Genomic DNA, 12,093 nt, shown 5'->3' on the forward strand with positions numbered 1-12,093 from the left:
TATTCTGCTTTCCAGATAGTCAATTCACAAACAGACTTTTGGAATCCAACTCATATATAGATTGAGAAATTTCTGCAATGTGGTCAACTATGGCAAAACTTTTTAGTTACAAAACTAATCTTGATCTACTTTGGCCCCACCAGAATTCCACTATAATTACCTTTACAACATATATCCTGCCATCATCTTAAAAAGGCTTACTTCTAAACACATCCGCTGGCAGAAGATTTGTTTTGCTTTCTTTTCTAGGAAATTGTAGCTTAGCAAACTATGAGACTGTCTGACTTTAATTTTTCTTACTTTCTAACTGTTGATCTAATTTTTTTAAGTAAATGGAGTACCTTTAATTTGCTTATTATGCTCAATAATCACACATTAGCAACTTAATAATTTTAATAACAGAAAGTACATCTAAATCTTCTCCTGTTTGTATGTAAGTCCCATACCTGGGAGCCACAATACTTTCAAAAGTGCACATCAAAGTAATTGCTTTGTCAGGCGCCAGAACAAATTTCTGCTGGGACCTGCCCCATTTAATAGAAATTATATTACCTGTGGAATTTAAAAGGATGTAAGGTGTAGCATGCCCTGTAGGCAGGAAATTTGAACTATGGATTGCCTTCTTTAAAAAAAAAAAAAATCTCTGATTTATTCCTGTAATGTTGAATATTTAGCATCCCTAATTTATTTAATCTTTTTACAGACATATTTTGAATTTTTCAGTCATAGGGACGACAAAGTTAGAAATCCTGTTATTCTCTCAGGCTAACTTGGGAATGAAAAATATCTAAGGCTAGGGGTGAAGTGGGAAAGAGATGTCATTATCTGAAGGAGTCTATCTAGACACCAACCAACAAAAAAAAAGGGATGATGAAGAAAAATTGGGAGCTTTGACCTAATTTAACCCAAAACCATCAAGCCTCAAACCTAATGCCTTGCCTCTTTTCTGCCTACACAGACGTGAATGTAGGAGCAGCGTGTCTATGGGCAGTAATATGGAAGCATAACCTCATCTCTGTAAATCCACTGAACACAGTTTTATAACCTGTTTAACGGACCAAGAAGTCTTTTAGCACTTCTGTGTCCCTGCTCTGAGGCAGGACCACTCTTAAATTCTTAAAACGTGTTCCCCCATCTTAAGCGGGCGGGGAAAACACGTCCAAACTCAGGTGCTCAGATGGAGAGCTCTGGCCACCACCTTCTCACCTTCAGTGACCTATTTGGCTCACATTCCTCTCTTAGGAGGTTGCTGCATGCGTATCATCTTGGATGTTGAATGTAGAGAATACTTCCACTAGGACGAGTAAAAAGGGCAAATAAAGCTAACAGCACAAAAGAAGATTGTTGAAAAGAGGTAGAGAGGAAGGAAGGAGAGAGAGCATACACTAGAGAAGAAAACGAAAGGAGCTAAAGACCCAAGCAGTGAAGCTCCTGTCCACCTGCCCTCTTTGTGTTCCAGGTGGTTCTTACACTCATTTTGCTCACCCACCCCTGAAAACATGCTCCTTTCTCTGTCCTCAGTCAGAGGAAGGGGCCTCTGTTCAGTCTCTTAATGCAGTCATTGCCTAACCATTCTCATGAAACAGGTCCCCATCACCAAGAGCAGATACCTTCCCCAGGTCTTTTTCTTTTTTGTTCAATAATCCATATATTCTCTCAAAGACTAACACTGCAGTCATGAACAATAGTCACCACTGACTGAGGTACTCTGTTAAATCTTTTTTTCTGACTTAAAATTCTTCATATCTTACTCATTCCTCCCACCTACAACATAGGTTCTATTGTCCCGATTTTATAGATTATTAAGATGTCCTGTATCTTTACCCATGGATATAGATGCATGTAGTTGATAATTCTACGTAAGATTTTGCTGTTTTTCCTTTGCTCCTGCGTGCATTTCTCTCTGTTCAGTATCTGTGGTCCCTGAGTTTTCATGACATCTTCTGGTAGGAATTTAGGGTACTAGATCTTCAGTGACTTTTTATGGTTTTCTCCTTTTTTTCTTTCTAAAACATCTTATTAGTTCATGGAGTGACTGTTCAACTTAAACTGAAATGTACACCTCCATGGTTTTCTCTTGTTTCTTACATGTTTCCTTTTGCCTTAAAAAAAAAGGGCTAAGTACTCTTTGTTCCAAGGGTTGACTGAATTCAAAGGCTCAAATTCAACTCAAGTTTTTGAACTGTATATACCAGTTAGTAGCAATTTGTAGTCACTGAATGCCAGTGGTTTAGGGAGCTGGTGTTTAGCTTCCTTCCACCCCATTCTCTATTCCTCTTCATCCTTTCGGCATTAGGGCTCCCACAGATTCTGTAGCAGAATCTGTTCTTATTAAGAAATAAGTCTTCAGATATGCAGAGGACATTTTCTAATCTTAAAAGCTGATATTGAACAATAGAATTATTTATTTCAAAACAACACCCTGTGTGTCCAACTCAATTGGAATACTTTGATGAGTTACGTTAGCATTTAAGGTACAAGCAAATCTTAGAAGATACCTCTAGACTCAAGTGTTGGAGGCAGGGAGCAGCCGGTCTTTGTTGTTAGAAAAACAGAATTCAAAGGTTGGGGGAACAGATGAACCATCTCTACCACTTGACTTTAAAGTTAGTTTTCAGATAAAAAGATAGCTTAATAATGGTGGTTGTTGGGACAATCAGCCTTGTAAAAACCTTACTATGCTTTCAGTCTTCCGCGGACACAGGTGATAGGGTAGTTAGCATCCGCGTCCTCTGCTCAACAGAGCAGCTTCTCTGCTGGCACATTGCTTGGCAGGACTCCAAGGAAAGCTGTGTGATGACAGCAAGATTAAGATCCAGGAAGCAGGACCAGGTCATATGCTCAAAGTTGTCCATTTCTTCTATTCCCTTACCATGTTCGATTCCATGAACACAGCTTATTCCAAAAGCCAGTCCTAATGAGCATTCAGTCATTCGAATTCTCATCAATACCAAACAGAATTACATTTGGGACTCCTTTTGGTCTTCCTTGTCATACCTGAGATGATGAGATCCCTCATACTCTAAGTGCCCCTCACAAACACACAGATCCAGGGCGTCGTGTAGAAACAAGAGCTTACCATGGTAAATGGTCAGTATTGCTGAATCTCCAAGATGTGGGATTCACAACATTTAACTGTATGCTTACTAACAATTTCATGCTAAAAATTATGTTATAAGCATGGCCAAACAGAAATGAAACTATTATAGTGGCATCTCTACACTAAAGTCTACTCTCTATGCATCTGGGCATATCTACACTTATAGGTAATACACTGTATGGAAGTTCTAGTGTCAGAGCTTGAGGCTGGTGATCCCTGATTTAAATACTGTATTAACTGTATCTTTCCATTAGTCTTTCTGTTTATGTTCTCTTCACAATCCCCAAACACCCAATAGTTTGCAATCCTTACCAAATTTCACAGAATGATTCTTCAGGTAAATGGTAAATATTAAATTTTTTAATTTATGCATATTATTTTGGTAAGCTAATCAATTTTTATATTAAAGTGAACTTGATATATTTTTTATATTCATCATTTATTCTTCCATTAAGTGCACAGCTTTAAAAATTTTCAGTGCTGCAATACCCAAATAGGCCAAAAAGTGTGACCTCATCTATTTTAAATTTAAATAAATGAATATGCAAATGAAGGACGAATGCCTTCTGGGAGCAGTCTTCACAGTGGGCTTCAGCAAAATAAAGAACAAAAGCTTCTGGACCTTGCTTCCTGCTCTGTCTAGAACCTTTCTGAAATTCATTTCCTCCACTCTGTAGAGTGGCAGGGGAGTCCTAGACACTTGGGTCCTTTGCATTGTCTAGTTGACGCTGAAATATCAGTTTTACTTAGCAGTTCTTCTGCCATTCATTCAAGCAGTCTCTAGAATTTATAAGTGATTCATGTTGAAGTTTAAATAGCAACCTGAGGAGGTATTGGTCACAGATAGCCAACACTTAGAATGTGTTTGAAAACATTGGTTATGATTTTGGAAAGAATCCTGGATTTGGAATCTATTCCAGGATTTAATGTCAAATCTTAGCTCCATTAGTTATTTACTGGATGAGTCCCTCTGCCTCTCTGGCCCACAGTTTTCACAAGTCTAAAATGTGGACTGTCATAGGATGATCTGTCGAATGGGGGCACTTTAGTTTCTAAAATGAGAACATTATTCATCTATATAAAGTTAAAAAAAGAAGCTGTCTTAGGGATGATAAAAACTCTCAAAGCAGTCCTTTAGCACGTTTGTGTCCCTGCTCTGAGGCAGGACCACTCTTAAGTTCTTCTATTCAGATAAAAAAAGTCTATATTGCTTGAAAATACCTTCAGAGGACAGGCAGTAGGATTTTGCTCCACAAGCAGTTACACTAGACATTATTAAAACAAAAGGGTTTTAATTATTTATAATCTTGAGTCTCTTGTTTTCTGTGTAGTTCTCTATCTAACATTTCTTCTGTTCCTCCAGTTTTTTCTGCCATTTTGTGCTATTTTTTTCCTTCTGCCATTTTGTACCATTCTGTGGCAGTTTGCCTTTCCATCCTTTTCTCTGTTCAGCTCCTTCAGTGGTCTTCCCTATTTTAAACAAACCTCTTCTCTCCCCTCCTCTCTTCTCCCCTCCCCTCCCCTCCCCTCCCTTCCCCTCCTCTCCTCTCTGGGGTCAGTCATCTTGACTTCTGCACAGGAAGAAGATTCCACAGTGTTCCTCAGCCACTGAGTCCAATACGTGCAACCCTTCTGGTAAGGAAACTTGCCTTCTTGTTGCAGTTGAAGCCCATTTCCTATTCTTATTTCTTCAGAGCCAGTTTCAAAACAGCTGGTTACCATCCTTTAGGTTAGTCCTTCCTAGACAGTACTTCAAAAACATTATATCACTTTTCAGTCTTTTTTGTCAAGCATGAGTTATAGAACTTCCTTTAACTTTTTCTCATAAGGCATATTATTCAGCCTTTTAATAAGCAGCAGGATGTAATTGAAAGAATATGGGCTTTGTGGTTAGACCTAGGTTTGAATCTGGACCGTGTTACTCACTAGCTGTTTGACCCCCCTCAGAGCTCCTGACTTCTCTGAACTTCAGTTGCCTCATCTGTCCAGTGGGGTTCATGGGACCTGTCTCACAGCATCCTCATCACAGCTGATGTGTGTAGTGTTCCTGATGTGTCATCAGTGTGCTAAGAAATGTTGGTCACTCCTGCTCTTCCCTTTCATTGTACTCTCCTCTACATCAGGTCACTATTTCCTGGCACTTATGGAACCTAGGATTGAACACAGTGTTGAGAATTTGAAATAATTCTCTTTATTCATCCCCCTGCAACATGCCTTTAAAAAAATGTTTTTTGCTTGTTTGTTTTTTGTATTTTTGAGACAGAGTCTTGTTGTCGTCACCCAGGCTGGAGTGCAGTGGCACAGTCTCGGCTCACTGCAACCTCCGCCTCCCAGGTTCAAGTGATTCTCCTGCTTTAGGCTCTTGAGTAGCTGAGATTACAGGCACCTGCCACTACACCCAGCCAATTTTTTTATTTTTAGTAGAGACAGGGTTTCACCATGTTGGCCAGGCTGGTCTCAAACTCCTGACCTCAAGTGACCCATTCGCCTCGGCTTCCCAAAGTGTTGGGATTACAGGCATGAGCTGCTGCACCTGGCCTAAAAAATGTCTATTAGTGTTCCATTACTAGATCTGTTCTAAAGTATTCATACCATATGTCCCCAGCCTGATGTTATATTCACAGGAAAATCTACTACCAAGAACCAGTTCCAAGAAGAAAACATCTCTGGGAAACAGTATCAAAAGGAGTCATTTAATTGTCATTGGAGGAGTTCAGGATAGCTCTTGATCTTATTTTCACCTTCAGGAATTGTTTTTCCCATCTGTGAGGCTTATGTGTGGCTTCTTCCAATATAGAAACCTACCAGGTGTCCTTCAGATCATTTCAAAACGCTGGGTTACTCTTTCTTAGGTTTCCAACTGAAGTCTGCATCTCAATATGCAGTTTCACTGCCACCCCATATGACATCCTTGTGCAAATTTGAAAAAGGTACTCACTCTAGGCACATGCAGAACCATGCCTTGGGGGACAGCTTAGATAATAGAGGGTAGGCTGAAATCCAGTTGCTCTCATACAGGGATCCCCTTTTTGCAGAATCACAGTGTGGCTCTGGTATGGTTTGATTTCACAAAACAAATGCTTTAATAGTATTCACTATCTATGTCTCATCAGTGCCATGTAATATCACGTGACCTTCCTTTCTCCCTCCATTGGTCTCTTCCTGCATCTTTTATCCTCTGTGCAGTTTGTCAGTACCATTTCATTCCCAGCTTCAGATAGGCTGCAATGACTTCTACCAGTTCCAGCTATTTCTCTGGGTGCAGCTTTGAATGCCTGCCTTGACTTTTTTTTTTTGGAGTTACTCTTGAACTTTGGGTAGTAGTTCTTAAACAAGAACTACTATTGTGTATCTCTTTAGTACCTAATACAGTTCTACAAGCATTTACTTTATACTTGATAACAGGTGGAGAGAAAGAAAGCATGTTTTCAGTAATTTCTAAAAGTGAAGAATTATCTAGAAATTTAGTCAGGACAAGGAAGAGATGGAAGGGGCACTGGGCATTTGGGTATTAACCCAAATAGATTTTGCTAAAAATTTCAACATTCTATTAACAGATTCTTAGTAATGGCAAATTGGCAGAATCTAGATCATTAATTCATATTAACGTTGCTTCCCCCTCTTCTCTACCATGCCTCTAGAGATGACTTTACTGAGCATTTAAATGACCTAACCCCGGGTACTGGAGGGGAAGGGGGAATGGGTAACCATCAGTCTTAGATAATCCACACACTAGTAACCTTCATAGGAAGTGAGCGTCGGGTCATTCTAAGAGGAGTACAGTGCTGTCCTCCTCGCCAGAAAAGAAAATCCTTTTATATTAAGCCCACAACTTTGGACAAGTCCCTCATAGAACAGAAAGGGAGTGCAGTGGACAGTTACATTTTCCAGGGCTCAGCCAAATTGGTTCTGGTGATCAATGAAGCTGCAAGCCTCAGGCAGCTGGTTCCATGTCCAGTAACTGATAGGTATTTTTACAGTCATCTCAAGGAGGTAGAATACTTTAATGTAAAAAAAAAATGTATAAAAAGGGATGAAGATTAAGAAGTGGAAAACTTGCAGATAAGCCAGAGGCAAAATTTTTTGACAGTGTGATGTACTGGACTCCAGATAGGTCTTTTGATGGATATGCTTGCAATTCCAATGTTAAATTTATCTTGTCTGCATTTTTCTGCATTTATTTCTAATGTGTCTGCTAAGCCAGTACCTCCCAGGAACATAATATAAAAACAACCACTAAGTAAATAGAAAAGCTTAAACAATATGCACATAACTCCAGCTTGTAGCATTTTTTTAAGCTCTATAAATCACTAGAAAACATATGACAGGAGCTATTCCTGATCGGTCTTAGGATGTGCAGGATACCCCAAGAAGGTTTTCCTGTTTATTACTTTTTTGAGTGTATGAATATATGTTTTTTGACTTGGAGATAGTTAATATCTAGAAGAGTTCTTTGGCTGTGGAAATAGCCTTGAAGGCTTGGGTCTGAGAAAATAATAGAGAAAAAGAGTTAGTAGGTCTTAGTAGAAGAGTTGAGGGAAGGATGCAGGGAAAAGGGGACATTAAATAGAAAGAGGAAGCTGGTGAAGGTAGACCTTGGCAGCTGGGGCGGCAGCACTTTGACCACTGACAGTGAGGTAGCCCACAGAGGCACCTTTGGATGGAGAGAGAATAAGATCTGGTTTTGACATGTTTGTTTGAGATGGCAATGAAATGTCTAGCCTATATATTTTGTAGACGTTGAGAAATATGGGACTGAAGAGAGGAAGAGGGGTCAGGGCTAAAGATGGGGATCTGGGGCTCATCTGAGTATAGATAGTAATTGAATCCTTATGGGTGCACTAAGGGAGTACGTAGGGAAGGAAAAGATGATCTAGGAGCTCCTGGCTGAGCCCGGGGACACAAAGTGGTAATGCATGGAGGGAGGAGGGAGAAGTTAAAAGAAGGAAGAAAAAGCAGACAGAAATATCTGAGGAGTCCCAGGGCCTAAGGTCCCTGCCACTGAGGCCGTGAGAATGTTGAGAAGGCAGCACGGATCCCTGGAACAGGGGAGCCACTAAGAGGTTCACTAAGAAGCTATGGGGTTTGACAGCTTCCATAAAAGCAAATGACAGAAGCTAGTACTACAGAGAGGTGAAACCAGGGCCGAATCTGGGTCTGGTCTGGATTGTTTCCTCCATGCCCTCTAGCACAGAGCTTTATAAGATAGTGCTGGTTTACAGAATGAGGGAGGGAATGAGCGAATGAATGAATCACACAAGTAAGCAGATATAGAAGCATAGGCGTTTTCAGAGAGCAGAAAACACAGCAGTACCTATGAGCATCACTGACAGGCCTAACACATAAAACAGGCAGAAGGGAGAAAAAGAATTAAGAAAAAGAGGACAAGGAAGAGATGGAATAAGAAAGGAAAAAACAGTAGGGACTGAAAAAGGCCGGGGGTTTCCTGGAGTGTGCAGTTACGGAGCCCTAGATCTGTGGGTTTGGTTTTTACTTTGTTTATATCTCTAGTTGTTTCTTTGACATTCATCTTGTCTCTGTGATGAAACTTTAGTTGTCTTGGCAAATAAAAGAACTACTATTGTGTATCTTTTTAGTACCTAGTACAGTTCTACAGGTATTTATTTTATACTTGATAGCAGGTGGAGAGAAAGAAAGCATATTTTCAGTAGTTTCTAAAAGTGAAGAATTATCTAGAAATTTAGTCAGGGATAACATCCAGTTTTGATAAGTCGAACTAAAACATCCATTCTTCACTGAGAGGAGGCTTTTAAACCTGGATTTTCTAAGTAATTTACTCAAACCCCTATCTCTCAAAGAACCTCTTGTGAAATGCTTGTGAAATGCCCTTCTGAGTCAGCTCTACAAAATGTCTTCCTAATCTTAGCAAAATGAAGAAATGGGTCAAAATGATTTGAAATATGCTTCTCTGTCTCTTCCATCATCACTTTTTGGTTCCATTTTAATAAGAGTACCTGTCAGCATTTGCAGATGAATTAAAGCCAATGTCATTCTGGAGGGAAATCACAAGTTCCTTTGATTTTGTGATAGAAGGACTTACAAAGAGAAGTGGAGCTTGGTTAGAAAGGAGAAATGTACACATGGGGAACGTAAGCAGGGCTGGTGGGAAAAGTTGGTGGTGTTTAATAATTTTGAAACTGGCAAAGAGTTCTATAGTTAATCTGTAAGATTTCTTTCATACTGAATGCTTGGAAAGTTTCAACTTTTTTATTTTCAACCACTTTGTATGCAGTGATGACATAAATAAGAAAAATGGCCTTGAAAACCTCAAACATGTAATTTTCACCTTCTTATGCTTTAAAAACACCCGAATGCACTTTTCTCAAACTTTTAAGAAAAGAAACAAAAAAGATTTTGGTTAAGATCAAGATGAAAGTGTTGACAAATTTCAAGAGTCGGAAACTCTGAAAATAGTCTTGTAGATGACATCTGTACATAACTTTATAATGCTGTACCATAGATGCTCCTATAAGGGCAATAGAGAAATAGCTGGAAAAGGTAACAATGTTACTTATTTCATTAAATATGTAAGAATTGTTTGCATCCATTTCCTGGCAGTATTTCCTATTTTTAGTAGTGATGTCTATGATCTTGTAGGGCCGGAGATACCAGTGGGTTGACTATAATTTTCAAAACACCTTGAGATGTAAAAACAAAAAAGTTTCTGCAGGAGGGAAGAGGTACAGTTCTGATAAATCTCTCAGCAGGATAAAGAAGAAAAGGGAGGTCTAGACAGTCTTGTTTCATCTGATTGAATTTCCCACAGAAGATGGGCAAACATCAGATAAGAACATTTATCAGACCTCACACATTTTACAGCCATATCCCTTTGGGAACATTACACAGCATAGACTTGCTAAGTCCTGAAAATGGAAGACAGAAAGCACTATAAAAAATATGGACTGGCGTCCTGAGAAACCAGTCTTTATTACTCACCCTAACAAACATATTAGGCATTTTGGTGTACTTGTTAAATTATACATAAGACCGTATCACTAATGAAAATACGGCAGTAGTCCATGAGTTCTTGGCTCAATAGAAAGCAAAAGTAAATTAAGCAAAATACCTAATTTTGCAAAATGGTAATGGTCCCATTGGAAAACCAAATATATGCTGACCCACTTTCCTATTCTGCTCTTGTCTGATTTTCGTAACAATGGGTGAATGCAGAGGAGCCTTGAGCAGGATTGCAGAAAGCAGGTACCTACAGTCGATCAATCCCAAACTTTAGAAGCAAGAGCAAGTAAGTTGGCACCCTAGGAGATGCTTTAGTAGTAAGGGCAGGTGTTTCCAGGGCAGATTTTTACCAATGAAATAAGAATTTAAGAAAAACGTTAGATTCATTTAATGTTATTTCAAAGGCTAATGCAATAATTTTTAACGTTTATGTAAGTCTGCCATTTTTCCAACTCTGGAATACAGATAAAGAGAACCACGTGGGAAGATGTAGCATGTTCTATTACTTGCCATTAAATTGATAAGAATTACAATGTCTGTGAATCCATCAATACCACTGAAAGACATGCAGTAGAATAGGTGGTAGAATAGGTATATGAATGGCATAATAGAACAAAGTTTTTCACCAGATGGTGTTCAGATTTGCTGTTTATTTGTGGTGTATTTAATATTATCCTGCTTTTCCTCAATCCACAAAGGATTCAAAGCTCCTTACAAAGAACTCCATGGTGCTCAGGTAACCAGTTTTTAATGACCAAAGATGGACTCTGAGGTCCATGACATTTAGTAATTTGTCATTTTTCTTGGGCACACCGTTGAATTCTGGTTCCTGGAATCCGATGTTTGGGAGAAAATCATTTAGTTGTGGATAAAGTGAGCCAATACATTGCCGATAGTCCCAGTGTGACTTGTTTGTTTCCTAATTTGAGTTTTCATAGTAACTCTCTTAAAGAAACAAAACCATTTTTAAGTGGTGGAGGGAGTTCTTTGTGAAAATAGCCATGAAGTGAGAGATGAGTCCTTAGTAGAAGCTGGAAAGGGAGTTAACTTGTGGTATGAGGATGTGCACAGGAAATGCTTGCCTCTAGATAGTAATACAGTTTCAAGAGAAATCTCCAAACCTGAGTGAAATATTTCCTGGATTCTCAAGTTTAGAGACTGTGAATTTGGGGGCTTGCCAAGTCCTTACAAACATCAAGGGCCTACTAAAATATAATAGAAAATCTAGAAAAAAAAAGAGAAAAAGACAAGGAACATGCAGAAGATTTGTTTAGAATGTGTATTTTAGATGCAACTCTCTTATTACCAACTGATATGGTTTGCCTGTGTCCCCACCCAAATGTCAACTGGAATTGTATCTCCCAGAATTCCCATGTGTTATGGGAGGGACTCAGGGGGAGGTAATTGAATCATGGGGCCAGTCTTTCCTGTGCTATTCTCATGACAGTGTATAGGTCTCACAAGATCTGATGAGTTTATCAGGGGTTTCCACTTTTGCTTCTTCCTCATTTTCTCTTGCCGCTGCCATGTAAGAAGTGCCTTTTGCCTCCCACCATGACTCTGAGGCCTCTGCAGCTATATGGAACTGTAAGTCCAATTAAACCTCTTTTTCTTCCCGGTCTTGGGTATGTCTTTATCAGCAGCATGAAAATGGACTAATATGGTAAATTGGTACCAGGGGAGTGGGGCATTGCTGAAAAGATACCCAAAAATGTGGAAGCAACTTTAGAACTGGGTAACAGGCAGAAGTTGGAACAGTTTGAAGGGCTCACAAGAAGACAGGAAAATGTGGGAATGTTTGGAACTTCCTAGAGACTTATTGAATAGCTTTGCCCAAAGTGCTGATAGTGATATGGAAAATAAAATCCTGGTTGAGGTGATCTCAGATGGAGATGAGGAACTTGTTGGGAACTGGAGCAAAGATGACTTTTGTTATATTTTAGCAAAGAGACTAGTGGCATTTTGCCTCTGCTCTAGAGATTTGTGGAGTTTTGAACTTGAGAGAGATGATTTAG

At 39.3% G+C, this 12,093-nt stretch overlaps 1 protein-coding gene across 3 annotated transcripts in view; it reads left to right on the top strand.

Annotated features, from left to right (window-relative positions):
• The window catches only part of HMGA2 (high mobility group AT-hook 2), a 135,650-nt gene that overhangs the window by 79,872 nt on the left and 43,685 nt on the right, over nucleotides 1-12,093 (top strand). The window contains exon 4 of one of the 3 annotated variants that reach the window (XM_012444963.2): nucleotides 5,725-6,183. The exons of the other annotated variants lie outside the window; for them this stretch is intronic. Coding sequence (XP_012300386.1) covers nucleotides 5,725-5,829 — 105 coding nt within the window. The 3' untranslated portion in view covers nucleotides 5,830-6,183. Of the gene's footprint in view, nucleotides 1-5,724; nucleotides 6,184-12,093 lie in introns of those variants that run through there. 3 annotated transcript variants of the gene reach the window in all.

The sequence above is a fragment of the Aotus nancymaae genome, unplaced genomic scaffold, assembly GCF_030222135.1.
Source record: "Aotus nancymaae isolate 86718 unplaced genomic scaffold, 86718_ANA_hifiasm-v0.15.2.pri h1tg000016l, whole genome shotgun sequence".
In the NCBI taxonomy this organism is placed as follows: domain Eukaryota; kingdom Metazoa; phylum Chordata; class Mammalia; order Primates; family Aotidae; genus Aotus; species Aotus nancymaae.